The sequence below is a fragment of the Hippocampus bargibanti genome, linkage group LG18 (genome assembly GCF_051943395.1).
Source record: "Hippocampus bargibanti isolate YZ-2025 linkage group LG18, ASM5194339v1, whole genome shotgun sequence".
NCBI classification, from domain to species: domain Eukaryota; kingdom Metazoa; phylum Chordata; class Actinopteri; order Syngnathiformes; family Syngnathidae; genus Hippocampus; species Hippocampus bargibanti.
In genome coordinates, this window is record NC_142751.1 from 13,143,394 (window position 1) to 13,158,931 (window position 15,538).

The following is a 15,538-nucleotide window of genomic DNA, read 5'->3' on the forward strand; positions in this document are numbered from 1 at the left end:
TTCAAATGGTTCTTTAGAGGAAAGCATAAATGTTTGCAATCGATTAAAGAAGTCCTTCCGTATCATTTTGAGGTGTCTGGACTCCAATGTAGCGTCCCAGAAAATGCACAAGATGGCGCCCATGCTCCGTTGGAAATGGGCTGATTTGTCTGCTGGGAATTTGTGTCAACTAGTATCAAATAGTAGTCTTATATTCACCATCGCATTATTTATGTGTTTTCCTTCTAATTTCGCCATCAACACTAAGTTTTCAGACCAAACAAATTACCCAAAATGCATTGTGTGTCGCTTTCTCGGTCAGGGGCGTTCCTGACGTGACATCACGTCAGGAATCGTCACCAACTCGAAAAGAAGACTTTCTGAATATTCAGCGTGAGTCTTAAAAGGTAAAATATAGCTATATGCGGTGGAATCTTTGTAAAATACGCTCAGTAGAAGTCATTTGAAGTGATTTTACAAATTATGGACACAACTTGTCCGAAGGTGTCGGTTGTCCTTTAAAGAATGGCCTCCATTTTGCATTTCAGCTAAAACTAAAAAAAAACAAGATGCAGGATGTTAAAAGAACTGCTTTTTGTGTGATATCGGGGAAACAAATGCATAGCATTTTGAATTTAAAAAAAATATACAGAATCAGCTCATACAGCTGGTCAATGATGATTTTTTTTTCACCTGTTTGAGAACATTCCAATGAATGTTTTAAACACAATTTATTAACTTTGGTTTAAAATTTGATCCCCCCCCCCCCTTCAATGACTACCAGAAGTGCAACATTATTATTTTACTATCCTCACAAAACTTCTAGAAAACAAAATTTAGACAATTGTCACTGGCATAAAAATTGAGTTTTGAGGTGAAAGGTCATACGTGACATGTTGCGCATATGGCGACACTTGCATTCGCTATTAAAAGTTATTGTCTCAATAGGAAAATGTCATCTGTTTTGCTGGGTAAAAATCTTTTTGAAAGAAAAACTGTGCATTTCAAAGGCAATCAGGAAAAATGGAAGATAGATCTTCTTAGTTTCCTATTCCCCGCCAGTTTTCATCCGTACATGGGATCTAACGTGTACGATTTTCTTAACATGTTACGCTTTTATCTGAAGTAGAGCAGCAGCAGCACCAAAATGAGAACCACCCGCAGAAGCTTTCAGTCAAATAAGAACCCAGTGGCGAGACTTTCATTTATCCAATCCATCCATTCATCCAGGCATGACCAATGGATGACAGAGATTGGATTGGCATTTAGGAGAAGAAAAAAAAAACCCCACTCAGTAATCCGTTTATCATTCATTCTTTCCATTTTCAATTTGAGATCAAAATATATAGTCCGGTGACCAAAAGATATCCATACAATTACTTGTGTATCAGTGCAAAGTGATTAAAAGAATAATCAATCAAAAATAAGTCTACATTGCAGTGACCTGCAATCAGAGCGAAAAGCAGCAATGAAAGAATTAGCGCCAAAATTATTTCAGCCCGTTTAAAAATCAACATTAACCACTTTCGATGAATAAATGTGAATACAGTCTCAATTTCTCATGAAATAGTAATAAAATAATAATAATAATAATAATACATTTCATATCCAAGCACCTTTCAAAACTCTCAAGGTCACTTTACAGTCACAGGATCGTGTTTTCTGCGGGTGATAAGCGGCAGTCACACGCACACTTCAATCCATCCAGAAGTAACTCAAATAAATAGAAAGCGAGCCATCTGGCTAACAGATAGCTAATAGATAGCCAGCTGGACAGTTAGCTAACTAGCTAGAGAGCCATATAGCTAATAAATAGCCAGCTACATAGCTAGCTAGATAGACAGATAGCCAATACATGGCAAATATATTGCCAGCTAGAGAGTTAGCTAAGTAGCTAAATAGCCATATAGCTAATAAATAGCCAGATACATAGCTACATGTGCTAATAGGTAGCAAATGGATAGCAAATAGATTAGTAAATGGTAATAAATGCTGTTCTAAATTACTTAAGATTTCAACACCAAAGCATGACAGTCTGTAGTTTTGCTAAGCATAGCCTAGCATTAGCTAACATTTTATAAACCCGTCAGTAACTGCTTAAATAATACAGGTGTACAAAATATTTGACAGTTTAAAGTGTCGACTGCATTTTAAGGTGCTTTTAAATAAGAGCGATAGTGATGAAAAAGGGAATTGGGTTCATTTAATACTTATCCAAACAGCTAAAGTGGTTAAAATGGTGGATGCTAACGCTAATAGCGTCATCTAATAGACTCATAGCATGAACTAACAAAATCATGTATCTTTATGAGTGACTCTTATCAAACTTATGGATCATGACTCAACCCACCCATAAAGAAATTATAAGAATACAATTCTGGAAGTGTTTTTTTTTCAGATCTGAACATAAAATTGAAATATGAAAACAGGAGCATGTTGTTGAATTGGATTACAGTGATACCTTGGCTTACGAACTTAAGTGGTTCCCAAACATAATGTGTAAGGTGAAAAGTGTGTAGCCCAAAAATTAATTTCCCATAGGAAACCATTTAAATAATAGTAATCCGTTCCCCATAAAACACAAATTTCTACTTTTTAATTTTCTAAGCATTAAAACTACACAAAATATACATTATTTTATGTACAATAAATGTGCTATGGTATTATACTTGAAGAAATAAAATGTACTGGATAATAAAGTTATTTTATTGACCTTTGTGATGGTCGTTGATGGCTTGATGGAATGGAGTGGCTGGTTTTATCAGGATTAAACACTTGATGAGGAATTTAACCGTCTTCTTTCACCATCTGGAGGAATGATCCCTTGGAGGTGCTTTCTCTGCGATAATTGTATCTAGTTCCTCATCAATTGTGTTCTGTTTAGCTGGTTTGATAGCTTTTTGTATCAAGTGTACAGATGGCTTGTGCGGGTTGTTTGTGAAGCCTGATTGATGGGATATTTTAACCTTGCAGTCTACACTGCCTTTGAACTATCAAAGTTGAAACTCTTGACCAATCACGTGGCTTTAACCGAAGACTGGGGGCGGAGAATAGAGGACAAAAAAAAAGTTGGCGGCCATTTTCCTGTTAGAACAGGCTCGTTCGCGAATGACATCACTCATTGTGGCGCTCCGTGTGTATCCCGAAAAATAGTTTGTATGCCAAGGTAACATTTTCATAAATTTAACTTTCGTAAACTGAAAAGTTCGTAAGCCACGGGGTTCCTAAACTGAGGTATCGCTGTAGTTAAAAATATATATATTAAAAATAATTGGTCACACTGTCCCTTTTGGATTGCAACCTGAAAATGGAAAGAATGAATAGCAAAGCGATCTTTTTAATATTTACTAATGTAGCTAGCCATGACATAGCCTCTATCTCCAAGCAGCAAAGTTATGGTTTTTTTTTTCACTGTGCGGCGCACACACACTCACAGTCATCAGTTAAAGGGGAGGGTATTGCTTTCATTAAAAGGTGATTCCCCTTTAATCCTCCAACTCAATTGCTGTGCTGTGTAACCACATCTAACAAAACAAACTAACACCCTAAAAAAATAAAATAAAATAAAATATCGAAAAATGGCTTTTCATAAACGATCGTTCAAAAACTGGTAAAAACAAACACCGGGAAGGCAAACGTGACCACGAGGAAGAGTTAGGGTGTTTTCAGTGTGATACTTTTGTTCCTATTTTTGTTGCTGTTGTTGTTTTTACGGTACGTGTTTATGTCCGCTGCTCTCCTCGTCCAACGTGAGGTCTACAACCTCGGGCGGAGATACCCAAGTAGACTGAGGCGATACGCATGTCCACATCTGTGACGGGAGTTGTGTTATCGTCGCCGTGGTGGTGGTGGTGGTCAATCGCTCCGCCGAGTGGTCATCTTTCCACGACGACAAGCTCTTGATCACACCGCCGCAAGGGTGGGCGCATCTTTAACACACAAAAACAATGTTGACCTGCATTTGAATTGTTCTTTGCATTTGTTTGGGTGATTTCGCCACTCTTTCTGACAGGCTTGCCGCCAACATGGCATGAGTCAGTAAAATTAGTCTGTGGGGTAAAAAAATATAATCACTGCGAAGTTCAGAGGTCGATATTTGGCTTATATTTGATTTATTTTAATGGAATTATCAGATTAATGGTTTCGGTTCTATTATTATTGCCATTAACACAGATCAACTTGTGATGGAGAATAAGAAGTTTCATGCTGTTATATGCTTAGTCAACATATGGGACTCGAATACACAATTGAAGCACAGACAACCTGGGGTCAATCTGAGGTCAACAGACACAGTTTGTTAAACTGGCATCTTCATCTAGGACACAGGTGTCAAAGTCAAGGCCCGCGGGCCAAATCCGGCCCACCACATCATTTTTTTTCGGCCCGCGAAAGCAAATCAAACTTGTTAAATTCCATGATGATTGCTAAAGTCTGAGCCAAAATTTCATATTTTTGGATGTCAACCACAATGAAAGTCAATATTCTTGACTTCAGATTTGAAAACGAGTTATTCATTAATTTGCTGTGTGCTCTATATGTAATATTTGAAGGGATTTAAACATTCTAATGGGTTCCCCAAATTCATAACGGCCGTCGAGAGGAAACCATAACTACAATGTGGCCCGCGGCAAAAAATGACTTTGACACCCCTGATCTAGGAGATCTGGCCTTGGATATAATTTAGGACTTGGGAAACTCCTTTATCAAAGAAGTAATTTACGACATGAAAATCCTTCACAGGAAGAGCTCATTAGCCAGGTTACAAATTTATCAGTTCATGGAAGAGACAATGTTTTATTGGTTACAGCTGTTTGTGCTTAGAACTCAAGAGATGTGGTATTCTAATAAAAAAAAATATGTTTTACTAATGTATCACTTTAATTTGCATATACTCTCAATAAATAGCTTGTCAGAAGGCTGCAGAATTCAGACGCCTGTCATTAATGTCTGCGTCTCCTTCCGGCAATTAAAGACAATCTTTCTGGGTTCCAGTCTTTGTCCACAGTGTCCGATCAAACATCTCTGACAACTGCCTTACCGAGTTTTCTCCTGCACGCCCACAATCTCCACCTCGCTGTCCGAGGACGCGATGCAAATCTGGCCTTTGTGTTGACGCCCATCCCTGTGCGACATCTCCACTGCAGCGTAGCCCGAGGCAAAAAAAAAAAACAGACAAAAAGCACAAATCAGCACATTCGTGGAGAGCAAAGGGGGCGTGGCTTCAGATCTTGGAGCTATCAAACACACAATGACGAGTCACAGTGTGGGTAGTAAAAGGCAGCTGGTAAAAAGGAAGATTCACACACAAAATCCTAATAGCGGACTTGTTTTACAGCATTTCAACCCCCTCTAACGACATCTGGTGACAATTCTGCAGGGAGAAAGTACCCGAAAGGCAGCAGAGTGAGACGTCTTGCCAAGACGGACTCAAAGAAAGCTCAAAAGTCCAGTTTTGACTGAAGAGGAGGCTTCGGAAGAGGAGGAAGGAGAAAAAAAGTCCGCCGGAGGCCGGATGGGGTCGTAACTAACCTGCCAAGGAGCTCAGAGCTCTTATACACCCGAAGCGAGGTGCCATATCCTGGCCTCTGAGTGTTTCTAGTTCGCGCTTTATCACGCTGGGCCGGATTTTCTCCACTTTCATACACTCCTGGTTAGAATCAGTGTCTGAAATATCATAGTGACCCACTACCGGAGGCCCGTCTGCGGAGGACAGAAAGAACACTTTATTATTCAAAACATGGCTTGGAACAGAGGGAGTCGGGGGGGGGGTATAAGCTGCCCGATGAGTTAACTCAATCACCGCCAGACGATGTGCTACTCCAGTGCCAGGGTTTTTGTCATGGTCACTTGAATTGCAGGACCCACAGAATATTTGCTATCGAGCTATTAGCTATATATTAGCGAGCGAGCTAGCTTTCTATTTGATTTTACTTTCGGGTTGAGTGAACTCTGGCGCTTGTGGCTGCCGCTGCTCACCCACAGAAAACGTATGCTGACTGTAAAGTGACTTTATTATACAGTACAGTTTATTTCATTATTATACCATAGCACATTTATTATATATAAAATTATGTATATTTTGTGTAGTTTTATGGGGACCGGGGAACAGATTAGTCTCATTTTAATGGTTTCCTATGTGAAATTAATTTTTGGGATACACACTGTTCACCTTACACACTGTGTCTGGGAACCAATTAAGTTCGTAAGCCAAGGTATACTGTACATACATGTTGGCTTATATAGTGCTTTAACAACAGCTGAAGCTGGAACAAAGCGTTAACATGGAAAAAGGGAAATGCTGCCCTCAGAGGCCATGGCCAGCGCTTTATCGGCACCCAAGCATGAAAAAAAAGTGAACAAATTCGGGAATGGCGCTCTATGTCATATTTTCAATTCCAGAATTGGTGAATGGCAGTGAATGAGATACATTGTTCGGTTCCATTAGGTGGATCTCTACTTAGATGACACTAAAATTGTTCTAAAAACATGACGGAACTGGAAAAAAAAAAATTCTGGCTAGCATTTTAGAAGACACCATCCGCTAAAAATGCTAATTTGGGACAGCGATGAATCATGGTTACACATTTTTTTGTAACATTTGAAAGACTCTGCTAGCATTTCCTGGAAGCGTCTTGACACCAGAATTGTTTTAACAACATTACAGGACTGGAAAAAATGAATCAATTAATGGTTAGCATGTTAAAAGACACTAGCGGTCACCATCTGCAAAAAAAAATCTACCTTGGGATTGCGATGAATCGAGGTCAACTAGCATACAAGAAAGTGCCTTTGACAGAAACAGTCAATTGTCAGCATTCCATTTTTTTTCTCCATTTATTTCAGCCACTCACATAAAAACGACACTGGAATACAGTAGATACAAAATAACGTCATAAGAATCGTTTTTTTTTCAGATGAAAACTAAAACAGCAGCTGTATAATAAAAAGCCAAACGAAACAAGACAAGAACATTTGTTCTACCCTGGAAATTGGACGTAACCAAACCAATACACCCTGCTGACGGCTGTGTTGTGAAATAAAACTGAATTGCGATCAGAGAAAGCAAAATTATGCCAAGAAACGGCCCTATAAGGAAGAGTACTGAGCGTATTTTCCAAAGATTCCACCACACATAGCTATATTTTACGTTTTAAGACTCGCGCTGAATATTCAGGAAGTCTTGTTTTCGAGTTGGTGACGATTCCTGACGTGACGTCACGGAGGGAACACCCCTGACCGAGAAAGCGACACACAATGCATTTTGGGTACTTTGTTTGATCTGAAAACATCGTGTAGATGGCGAAATTAGAAGAAAAACACAAATAACGCGATGGTGAATCGTTGTGTGTTGCACCAAGACTACTATTTGATACTAGTTGATACAAATTCCCAGCAGAAAAATCAGCCCATTTGCAATGGAGCTTGGGCGCCATCTCATGCCTTTTCTGGGATACTACATTGGAGTCCCGACGACTCGAATTGATACGGAAGGACTTCTTTAATCGATTGCAAACATTTATGCTTTCCTCTTCGGAACTATTTGAATCATATTCATAACAGGATGACTAACAAGAAAGCATCTTCTCCGAATCTGAAGCCATTGTTTTGATTCTGACACTTTCTGAGGTCATTTTGAAGTAGTTTTGGGACACTTTAACTCATTTTTATTGGTGTTTTGCATTTGACTAAAAATATCAGCCTGCGTGTTTTGGGTATTTTAGATGCTATAAAACGTTTTTCTGATGCCAGTTAGGAAACAAAAAAATGGTGTCGGTTGTCCTTGAAGAGAGAAAAAAAAACATTCAATGCACACATTCTGGAAGAAGGTGGATGATAGGGGGGTGCAATGCTAATGCATCAGAAGTGATGCTAAACCTGGCACGCTGGCATGCTTCATGGTGGCAACTCTTCATTTTACATTCCACACATCATAGAACATGCATGCAAAAACACCTGACACTGGCCAAAATAAAAAAAAAATAAAACATTAAAAACATGCTCGTATGTATCGGAGCTATAAATATGATTCCTTCATGCTGCATTAAAGCGGTCACCGGCGATCAAATGAGCCCTCAGATTAAGTTTTAGGAAGGTGTGGTAACCATTGTCATGCTTTGATCGAGTCATATTTCGGGTCCATGCTGAAAACAAACCAGAAACGTAATAGATTTCTTTTCTAAGCGCCTTTCAAAACTCTCAAGGTCACTTTACAGTCACAGAAGAAGTTTTTTTTTCTGTGGGTGAGCAGTGGCAGCCACACGTGCCAGCGTTCACTCAACCCGGAAGTAACTCAAATAGATAGAATGCTAGCTAGCTAACCAATCCCTAGCCAACAGATACCTAGCTAGATAGCCAGCCAGCTAAATAGTGACTAGATGTAGCTAGACAGCCAGCCAACTATTAAATAGATGTAGCTAGCGGTATAGCTAGCTAGCCAGATAATAATAATAATAATTTAATTTCTAAGCGCCTGTCAAAACTCAAGCAAATAGCTAGCAAATAATAATAATAATAATACTAACACATTTATTTTCTAAGCGCCTTTCAAAACTCTCAAGATCACTTTAGTCACAGAAGAAGTTTTTTTTTCTGTGGGTGAGCAGTGGCAGCCACACGGGCCACTCAACCCGGAAGTAACTCGAATAGATAGAAAGCTAGCTAGCTAGCTAGTCAAAAGACAGCTAATAGATAGATATTGAATAGTCCGAAGTCCCACAGTATGTAGCTGCTGTATTTTTAGAAGAATGACATCATTGGATAGCTTAGAGAGAAGGAAAATACACACATTGCACCTTTTTCTGGGAGTTGTTATTTATGGGGGGGGGGGATTAATCGTAATGACACACGAAAAAAAAGGATTGGATGTTTTGGTGGAAACAAGAGTAGCCCTGACTCGGCTATTTGCGGCAGGATGCACGAGGTCCGTGCAGCTTTTGCAAATATTCCCAAGTTTCACAGTGATTCAATGTCAATAGGAAATCCGGGTGGAAATCCGGGTGTGTCGTCCTGCCGTGATAGCAACTTCCATGCAAACGTTGCGTCTAAACATTCGAGAAACCAGGATCCGCAACTCCAAGATTTCCATTTTGAGTGACCGCTTCAGGTAGGACGTTGTTGTTGTTGACGCCAGGCGCGTCGTCGGCGACCGCGTTGTTGCCGCCAGCGCGTGCCAACACGTAGGCGGCCGTCGTCTCGGCGGATTCGGATGAAGGTAAGAAAGAACTAACAGGCGAAGATCGGGTTCCCTGGGGCGGCGGCGGCGGTTGTTGCCCAACCTCGGGGGCGTCGCTCGAGCGCTTGGACGAGTCGTCCGAGTCGAGGTGCGTGAGTTTTTCCATCCAGACGCGGAATCGCTCTTCGGTCTGACGTTGCATGACGGCGAAGCGCGTCATGGCCTCCTCCAGAACGCTGCTGATGCCGTTCCTGTCCCACGTGCCGCTGTCCAGAAGCCCGTTAATGTGGGCGCCCACTCTGGATCTCTCCGACGCACGTCTGAAGCCAGCTTGAAAGACATTGAGGCCAAGGCTTAAGAACAGACAGTGGTAGTGGATTCATGCTTCCTGAATGACACTTTTGGCTTTCTTGTTTTACGTGAACTTTCATGCTGATGGGCAACGTCATGCAGTCGGCGTTTGAAGATGTTGAAAACTACGGAAATGGTTGACATCTTCCCTTCCTGCGGATCATTGATGGTTGGGCTTCGGAGAACCGTTTTTGAGCTAATCTGTGAGAAGGCGGGATGTAAACAGAGAGCCGTCTACTATTTACAAGTCGGACATATGACGCAAGGTTAGAAGAGGACCAAACAGTGGTCGGGATGAGGAAAATGAAAGAAATTAAAAGGTGTCACATATCACATGCCGAGTTCTAAGGTCACTCAAAAACCAATGTTGATAATATAATCGGAATTCAGAGTTAGTCGGAAGTCGGAGTTAAAAATCGGAATTCAGAGTTAAAAGTCGGAATTCAGTTAAAGGTCGGAATTCAGAGTTAAAAGTCGGAATTCAAAGTCAAAAATCATAATTCAGAGTTAAAAATAAAAATTCAGAGTTAAAAATCAGAATTCAGGGTAAATAAAATCGGAATTCAGAGTTAAAAGTCAGAAATCTGAGTTAAAAGTCGGGACTCAGAGTTAAAAGTCGGAATTCTGAGTTAAAAGTTGGAATTATGAGTAAAATCTCAGAATTTCTTTGTTAAAAGTCAGATTCCGAGTTCAAGTCGGAATTCTAAGTTAAAGTCGGAATTAAAAATCGGAATTCAGAGTTAAAAGTCAGAAATCTGAGTTGAAAGTCGGAATTCTGAGTAAAAAGTCGAAATTCTGAGTAAAAAGTCGGAATTCTGAGTAAAAAGTCAGAATTCTGAGTTAAAAGTCGGAATTGTGAGCTAAATTTCAGAATTATGAGTAAAAAAAAATCAGAATTCAGAGTTAAAAATCAGAATTCAGAGTTAAAGGTCAGAATTAAGAGTTAAAAGTCGGAATTCTGAGTTAAAAGTCGGAATTCTGAGTTAAAAGTCGGAATTCTGAGTTAGGAAATGTGTGTGTGTTACTTCCGGGTTGAGTGAACGCTGGTGAGTCTGGCTGTCGCTGCACACCCGCAGAAAAAAATATCCTGTGACTGTAAAGTGTCCTTGAGAGTTTTGAAAGGCGCTTAGAAATTGAATGTATGATTATTATTATTAGTATTATTATTATTAGTAGTAGTAGTAGTATTATTATGATTATTATTGGAGCGGAAAGCCTTCGTGACTCAACCATATAAATGCATACCACAGTTAACGAGACTGGAAAAAAAATCCAAGAAAAAAGCATAACGGAATACCATAATTTTCATACACTGCAGTCCACAGGTAAAAAAAGTATTTACTTAAATAAACCTAAACCCCGATAGAATGAAGCATCTCGAGTCAAGTGGATGACTTAAAAATAAAATGGTGGCACCACTTCTTGGGTCGCGGCATCATTGCAGACGTGGTATCAGAAAAGAAGATGGTGAGGGCGAAGTTTCAAGAGACAAGAGGCACCAAAAATGACTAAGGAACCAACGGCACCTTAACTCATTCACTGCCAGACGATGTGCAAAAATGTGTCCACTCCAGTGCCAGGGTTTTTGTCATCACTCAAATTGCACCCACAAAATATTGAGTTTTCGGACGACAAACATTCAATGCGGCATCACAAACCTTAGACTCTCTTCTTTCATCAGAAAAAAAAGAGTTAATTCCTAAATTATATGGGTCTGGAGTTATCTGTGCATGAAATGGGGGCGGCTGTACAAAATACAACACTTACATATTGATTTATATAGTGCTTTAAAGGACAACCAACACCATTTTTTTGTTACCGAACTGACATCAGAAAAACGTTTTATAGCATCTAAAATCCCCAAAACACGCAGGATGATATTTTTAGTCAAATGCAAAACACCAATAAAAATGAGTTAGTGTCCCAAAACTACTTCAAAATGACCTTCAAACTACTACTAGTTTGAGTTTCAGAAGGTCCCGCCCCCTTGTTCGTGACGTCACGCCAGCATACTCCTTCACAAACTGCCATGCTCCAGAATCAAAACAATGTTTTCAGAGAGTTCAGATTCGGAGAAGACGCTTTCTTGTTACTCATCAAGTTATGAATATGATTCAAATAGTTCTGAAGAGCATACAACGTGAATTGCTTGCTTCAAATTAAGATCTTGTGAGGTATAACACGTAGCGTGCACGAAAGCTAGCAATGTATCAGATGACATGATGTGAGTGAAAGTAAAAGAAAACAACAGGTGACTGAGTAAATGAAAATAAATAAATATTGACGTTGTCATGACCAATACATTTGAATGAACCCAGTGACATGTTTTCACTAGTTACGGCATACGAGAAACGCTACGCTATGGAATACAGACGCTCCCCAACTTACGAACATTCCAGTTATGACGTTACGGTACATACGAACATTTTTTTGTGGGGATGCATGTCGAAAAATGTTCGGACAGAGATGTAAGTTATGATTTTATATTGCGCGCCTTTTTCCGGTTGAGCTCGCTTGCGATTGGCTGAGTATGAATGGTCATGCATAATAAAAATTAATGGCTGCTGGCACGTAATTACTGTTGCAGCTTCAGTACTGAAGACCCAAGGATTCCTGTCGTCGTACTACGGTAGGTGTGAATTTATTTTACGACTGTTAGAGCGTCTGTGTTGTATACTTCCACGTTCAGAATTTGACTTAAACATACATAACATAAAAAATATAGCACTGAAGCAACTTACGACCAAATTCTTCTTATGAACGACCACTTGGAACATATCTCGTTCGTAAGCTGGGAAGCGTCCGTATGTCAAATTTAGACTACAGTGATACATTGGTTTACGAACTTGATTGGTCCCCAGAGAGAGTGTGTAAGGCGAAAAGTGTGTATCCCAAAAAACAATTTCCCATCGGAAACCATTAAAATGAGAATAATCCGTTGCAGGTTCCCATAAAACATAATTTTCTACTTTCTAATTTTCTAAGCCTTAAAACTACACAAAACATACCTTATTTTATGTATAATAAATGTGTTATGGTATTATAATTAAAGAAATAAACTGTACTGTATAATAAAGTCTTATAAATTTTATTTACCTTTGTGATGGTCGATGGCTTGATGGAATGGAGTGGCCGGTTTCATCAGCATTAAACACTTGATGAGGAACGTAGCCTTCTTCTTTCACCATCTTGAGGAATCATCCCTTGTAGGTGCTTTCTCTGCCATCATTTTACCTTGTTCCTCATCAATTATGTTCCGTTTAGATGGGTTGATAGCTTTTTGCATCAAGTGTACAGATGGCTTGTCCGGGTTATTTGTGCAGCCCGATTGATGGGAATTTTAACCTTGCAGTCTACACTCTGCCTTTGAACTATCAAAGTTGAAACTAGTCCAAATTTCACTCTTTTGTGTCCATTTTAAGTAAGGTAAAATGTTCATAAATGTAATGTTTGTGAACCGAAAAGTTCGCAATCCAAGGGGCTCATAAACCGAGGTATCACTGTATATTTTACTTTACAATGACTTTATAGCTGAACTGTGGTCGTTGAGCATAAAAAAATTGCCTGATCATGAGAAAACCTCTCCCGGCAGGGAGGCAGATTTACCTGGAATATCGGTCTTGATTGTCTTGCTGCCTCCTGAAGTGTCATCGTCGTCGGAGGAGCTGGTGCTGGAGTCGCACGTGAGCTCGCTGTCGCTGGTACTGCTGTCCTGCAGCAAGTTGTACTTCTTCCGCGCCGCCGCCTCGCGCTTCTGACGGAGCAGACGCATACGCTCCTTGTGTTTCTGGCTGCGGTGACCTTTCACCTTAGCCTGCTTGCCGTTTATTTGCTTCTCTGGCCCGCTCGCCCCGGCGGGTTGACATCGGTTCTTTTTTGCCGCCATGGCGTTGGGCGGCGCCTCGCTTTCCGAACGCGACCGTCGCGATTTCCTCCCAGTGGTTTGACGGTCAGCTTCCTTGCCGAGGTCAGCTTCCATTTTAGTTTCCGTCTCCTCGCCGGCACCTTCGGCGCATGAGGAGAGTGTGTCCGAGTCTGCCAAATGGCCGCTCGAGGAGGGGGAGAGCATACACGGATTGGAGGAGTCGCTTTCATAGATGTGACGAGAGGCTGGTTTCTCGCTCCCCGTGGAGGTCGGCTGTGACTCGGGTGAGTCTCTGCGGAGCTCCTTCATCAAACAGGGCATGGAGAGGAGACTCTGCTCACCCTCCGTGTACAAAGGACTGTCATCTTCCTTTTCTCGTGCCGGCGAGCTGGTACTCGTGGTGGTCTCAGTTTTTAGATGTTCATCTTGGACAGACGTGGTGGCTGATTGCGCCTCATCGAGGTGCTCAGAGGGACAGCCTGCATCAACAAATTCCTCTGGCTTCTCCGAATCAGCCATCTTCATGCTCTTTCTGTAAAATGCACTATGGTCCAACAAATGTGGACCAAGGTGCCTTGATAGGCACTCACCTACAGAGTAAAAAGAGAATGGATCATCAATCTCAACGATGGGCTACAACAACCAATTATAAAAGAAGCGTTTAGAAGTGGAAGAATATTATTGTTTACATTTTCACAAATGACAATTGATTTGTTTGGAAAAAAAAGTATTATTGAATCAATAGAGGAAAATTAATGTCACCCATTTGTGTTTGTTTTATGCATTGCATACGTATTCGTATACAATATAAAAATAGCACTATGAATAAACAAATCATTTCAACACATGTCATGTACTGACATTTAACAGTATAAATGTAATATAATTTGTATTTTGAAGCTCTAATGAGCCTGCATGTCAATCAGTCTCGGTGTATATTTGTAAATGCCCGCTAATACTTCCCAAGGCCACATTAAGCCGGGCGAGCAACCCAAGACGTCAAACGTGTGCCAGAATGAATGACTTAGCTAGTTGATGCCTATAGCTGGCTCGGCAGATAGCCAAGCATCTAACCGAGGCTAACGATGGCTACTTTCGAAAGCTAAGCATGATTCCGATGCTGCACAAGAGCACGGCAAATTAAAAAAAAATGAGAATGTTTAGCGTGCGATGCCAGTGCACACGTAACAGCCGCGATCTCAAATGCAAAAGAGGCATTCGAAGCGAGACCGAAGATGCAGCCAATTTAGCTAAGACAAGCTAACTTAGCAGTCAACTGCGACGGTTACTTACCACGGTGTTAACGAGCTCCTTTCCCCGGTGCTCCACTCCACAACATCTTTCTGCATTGTTTGTCCGCAAAGTGCCGTTCATCAAACCTTAAAAACTTGACAAATATTGGATGTGAATGTATTTCGTGATGCAGTGCGCTCGCCCGCCCCCCGCGAGCGCTAAGGTGGTGTAACATTTAGCCGTTAGCTAAATGTTTATTTTAAAATGTCTGCGTCGGCCTTACAAAGCAGAAACGTCACTTCCGGGACACTCGGGGGAGCCAGCGCCCTCGTGAGTGTGGAAGTCCACACTGCACAAATTGGAGTTATAATTTCTTTTTAAGGTTTTAACCATACGAAACTAGCAATAATAATAATAATAATAATAATAATAATAATAATAATAATAATAATAATAATAATAATAATAATAATAATAATACCTTTTATTTTTAAGCACCTTTCAAAGCTCTTAAGGACACTTTACATTGGAGATGTGAACGTCTTTATGACTACTTGATCTGACATTTTTAATCACGTTATATCACGTTATGTTCCAAGCAGTCAAAATGAACTGTATTTTGTGTCCTTTATATCAAGTTACAAGGAAAATGATACATTGAATTAGTTGAATGTGTAGGTAAAATAAGTAGATAAATAAATACATAAATAAAATAAATAGCACACAAGGCCATGGCAATTAAAATACTGTAAAACGGAAACTATAAATACGCATGCGCAAAGATTACTTCCCTTGCCCCGCCTTTTTTGTGACGTATGAAAACACTTGGTTTATCTTCCGCCAGACAAATCAAACGCTTATCGGGCACCGGAAAAGGATACATTTAATTCGTTGAATGTGTAAGTAAAACAAAAAGATGAATAAATAAATAGATAATT

General features: G+C 40.3%; 1 protein-coding gene across 3 annotated transcripts; it reads right to left on the bottom strand.

The window, feature by feature from the left end:
* Window positions 1-737: 737 nt before the first annotated feature.
* On the bottom strand, window positions 738-14,851 carry ark2n (arkadia (rnf111) N-terminal like PKA signaling regulator 2n). Of its 3 annotated transcripts, XM_089020613.1 has the most exons (5): window positions 14,661-14,851; window positions 13,109-13,957; window positions 5,509-5,679; window positions 5,018-5,117; window positions 738-3,908 (listed from the first exon to the last, which is right to left on the bottom strand). In XM_089020613.1, the coding sequence occupies exons 2-5, from the start codon at window positions 13,890-13,892 to the stop codon at window positions 3,689-3,691; spliced, it is 1,275 nt and encodes a 424-aa protein (XP_088876739.1). In that variant the 5' UTR covers window positions 13,893-13,957; window positions 14,661-14,851; the 3' UTR covers window positions 738-3,688. The 3 variants fall into 3 exon arrangements, with proteins under 3 accessions (XP_088876739.1, XP_088876741.1, XP_088876740.1); XM_089020615.1 differs by lacking the exon at window positions 5,509-5,679; XM_089020614.1 differs by lacking the exons at window positions 738-3,908; window positions 5,018-5,117; window positions 5,509-5,679 and adding an exon at window positions 6,795-9,481.
* Between the last annotated feature and the right edge of the window lie 687 nt (window positions 14,852-15,538).

Excerpts from the sequence above, each read along its gene's own strand:
- ark2n (XM_089020613.1), bottom strand. The coding sequence starts at position 13,892 with ATGAAGATGGCTGATTCGGAGAAGCCAGAGGAATTTGTTGATGCAGGC. Across the intron at positions 5,680-13,108 it reads AATCAAGACCGATATTCCAG|ACGGGCCTCCGGTAGTGGGT; the intron begins GTAAATCTGCCT and ends TGTCCTCCGCAG. Across the intron at positions 5,118-5,508 it reads AGCTCTGAGCTCCTTGGCAG|TGGAGATGTCGCACAGGGAT; the intron begins GTTAGTTACGAC and ends GCTACGCTGCAG.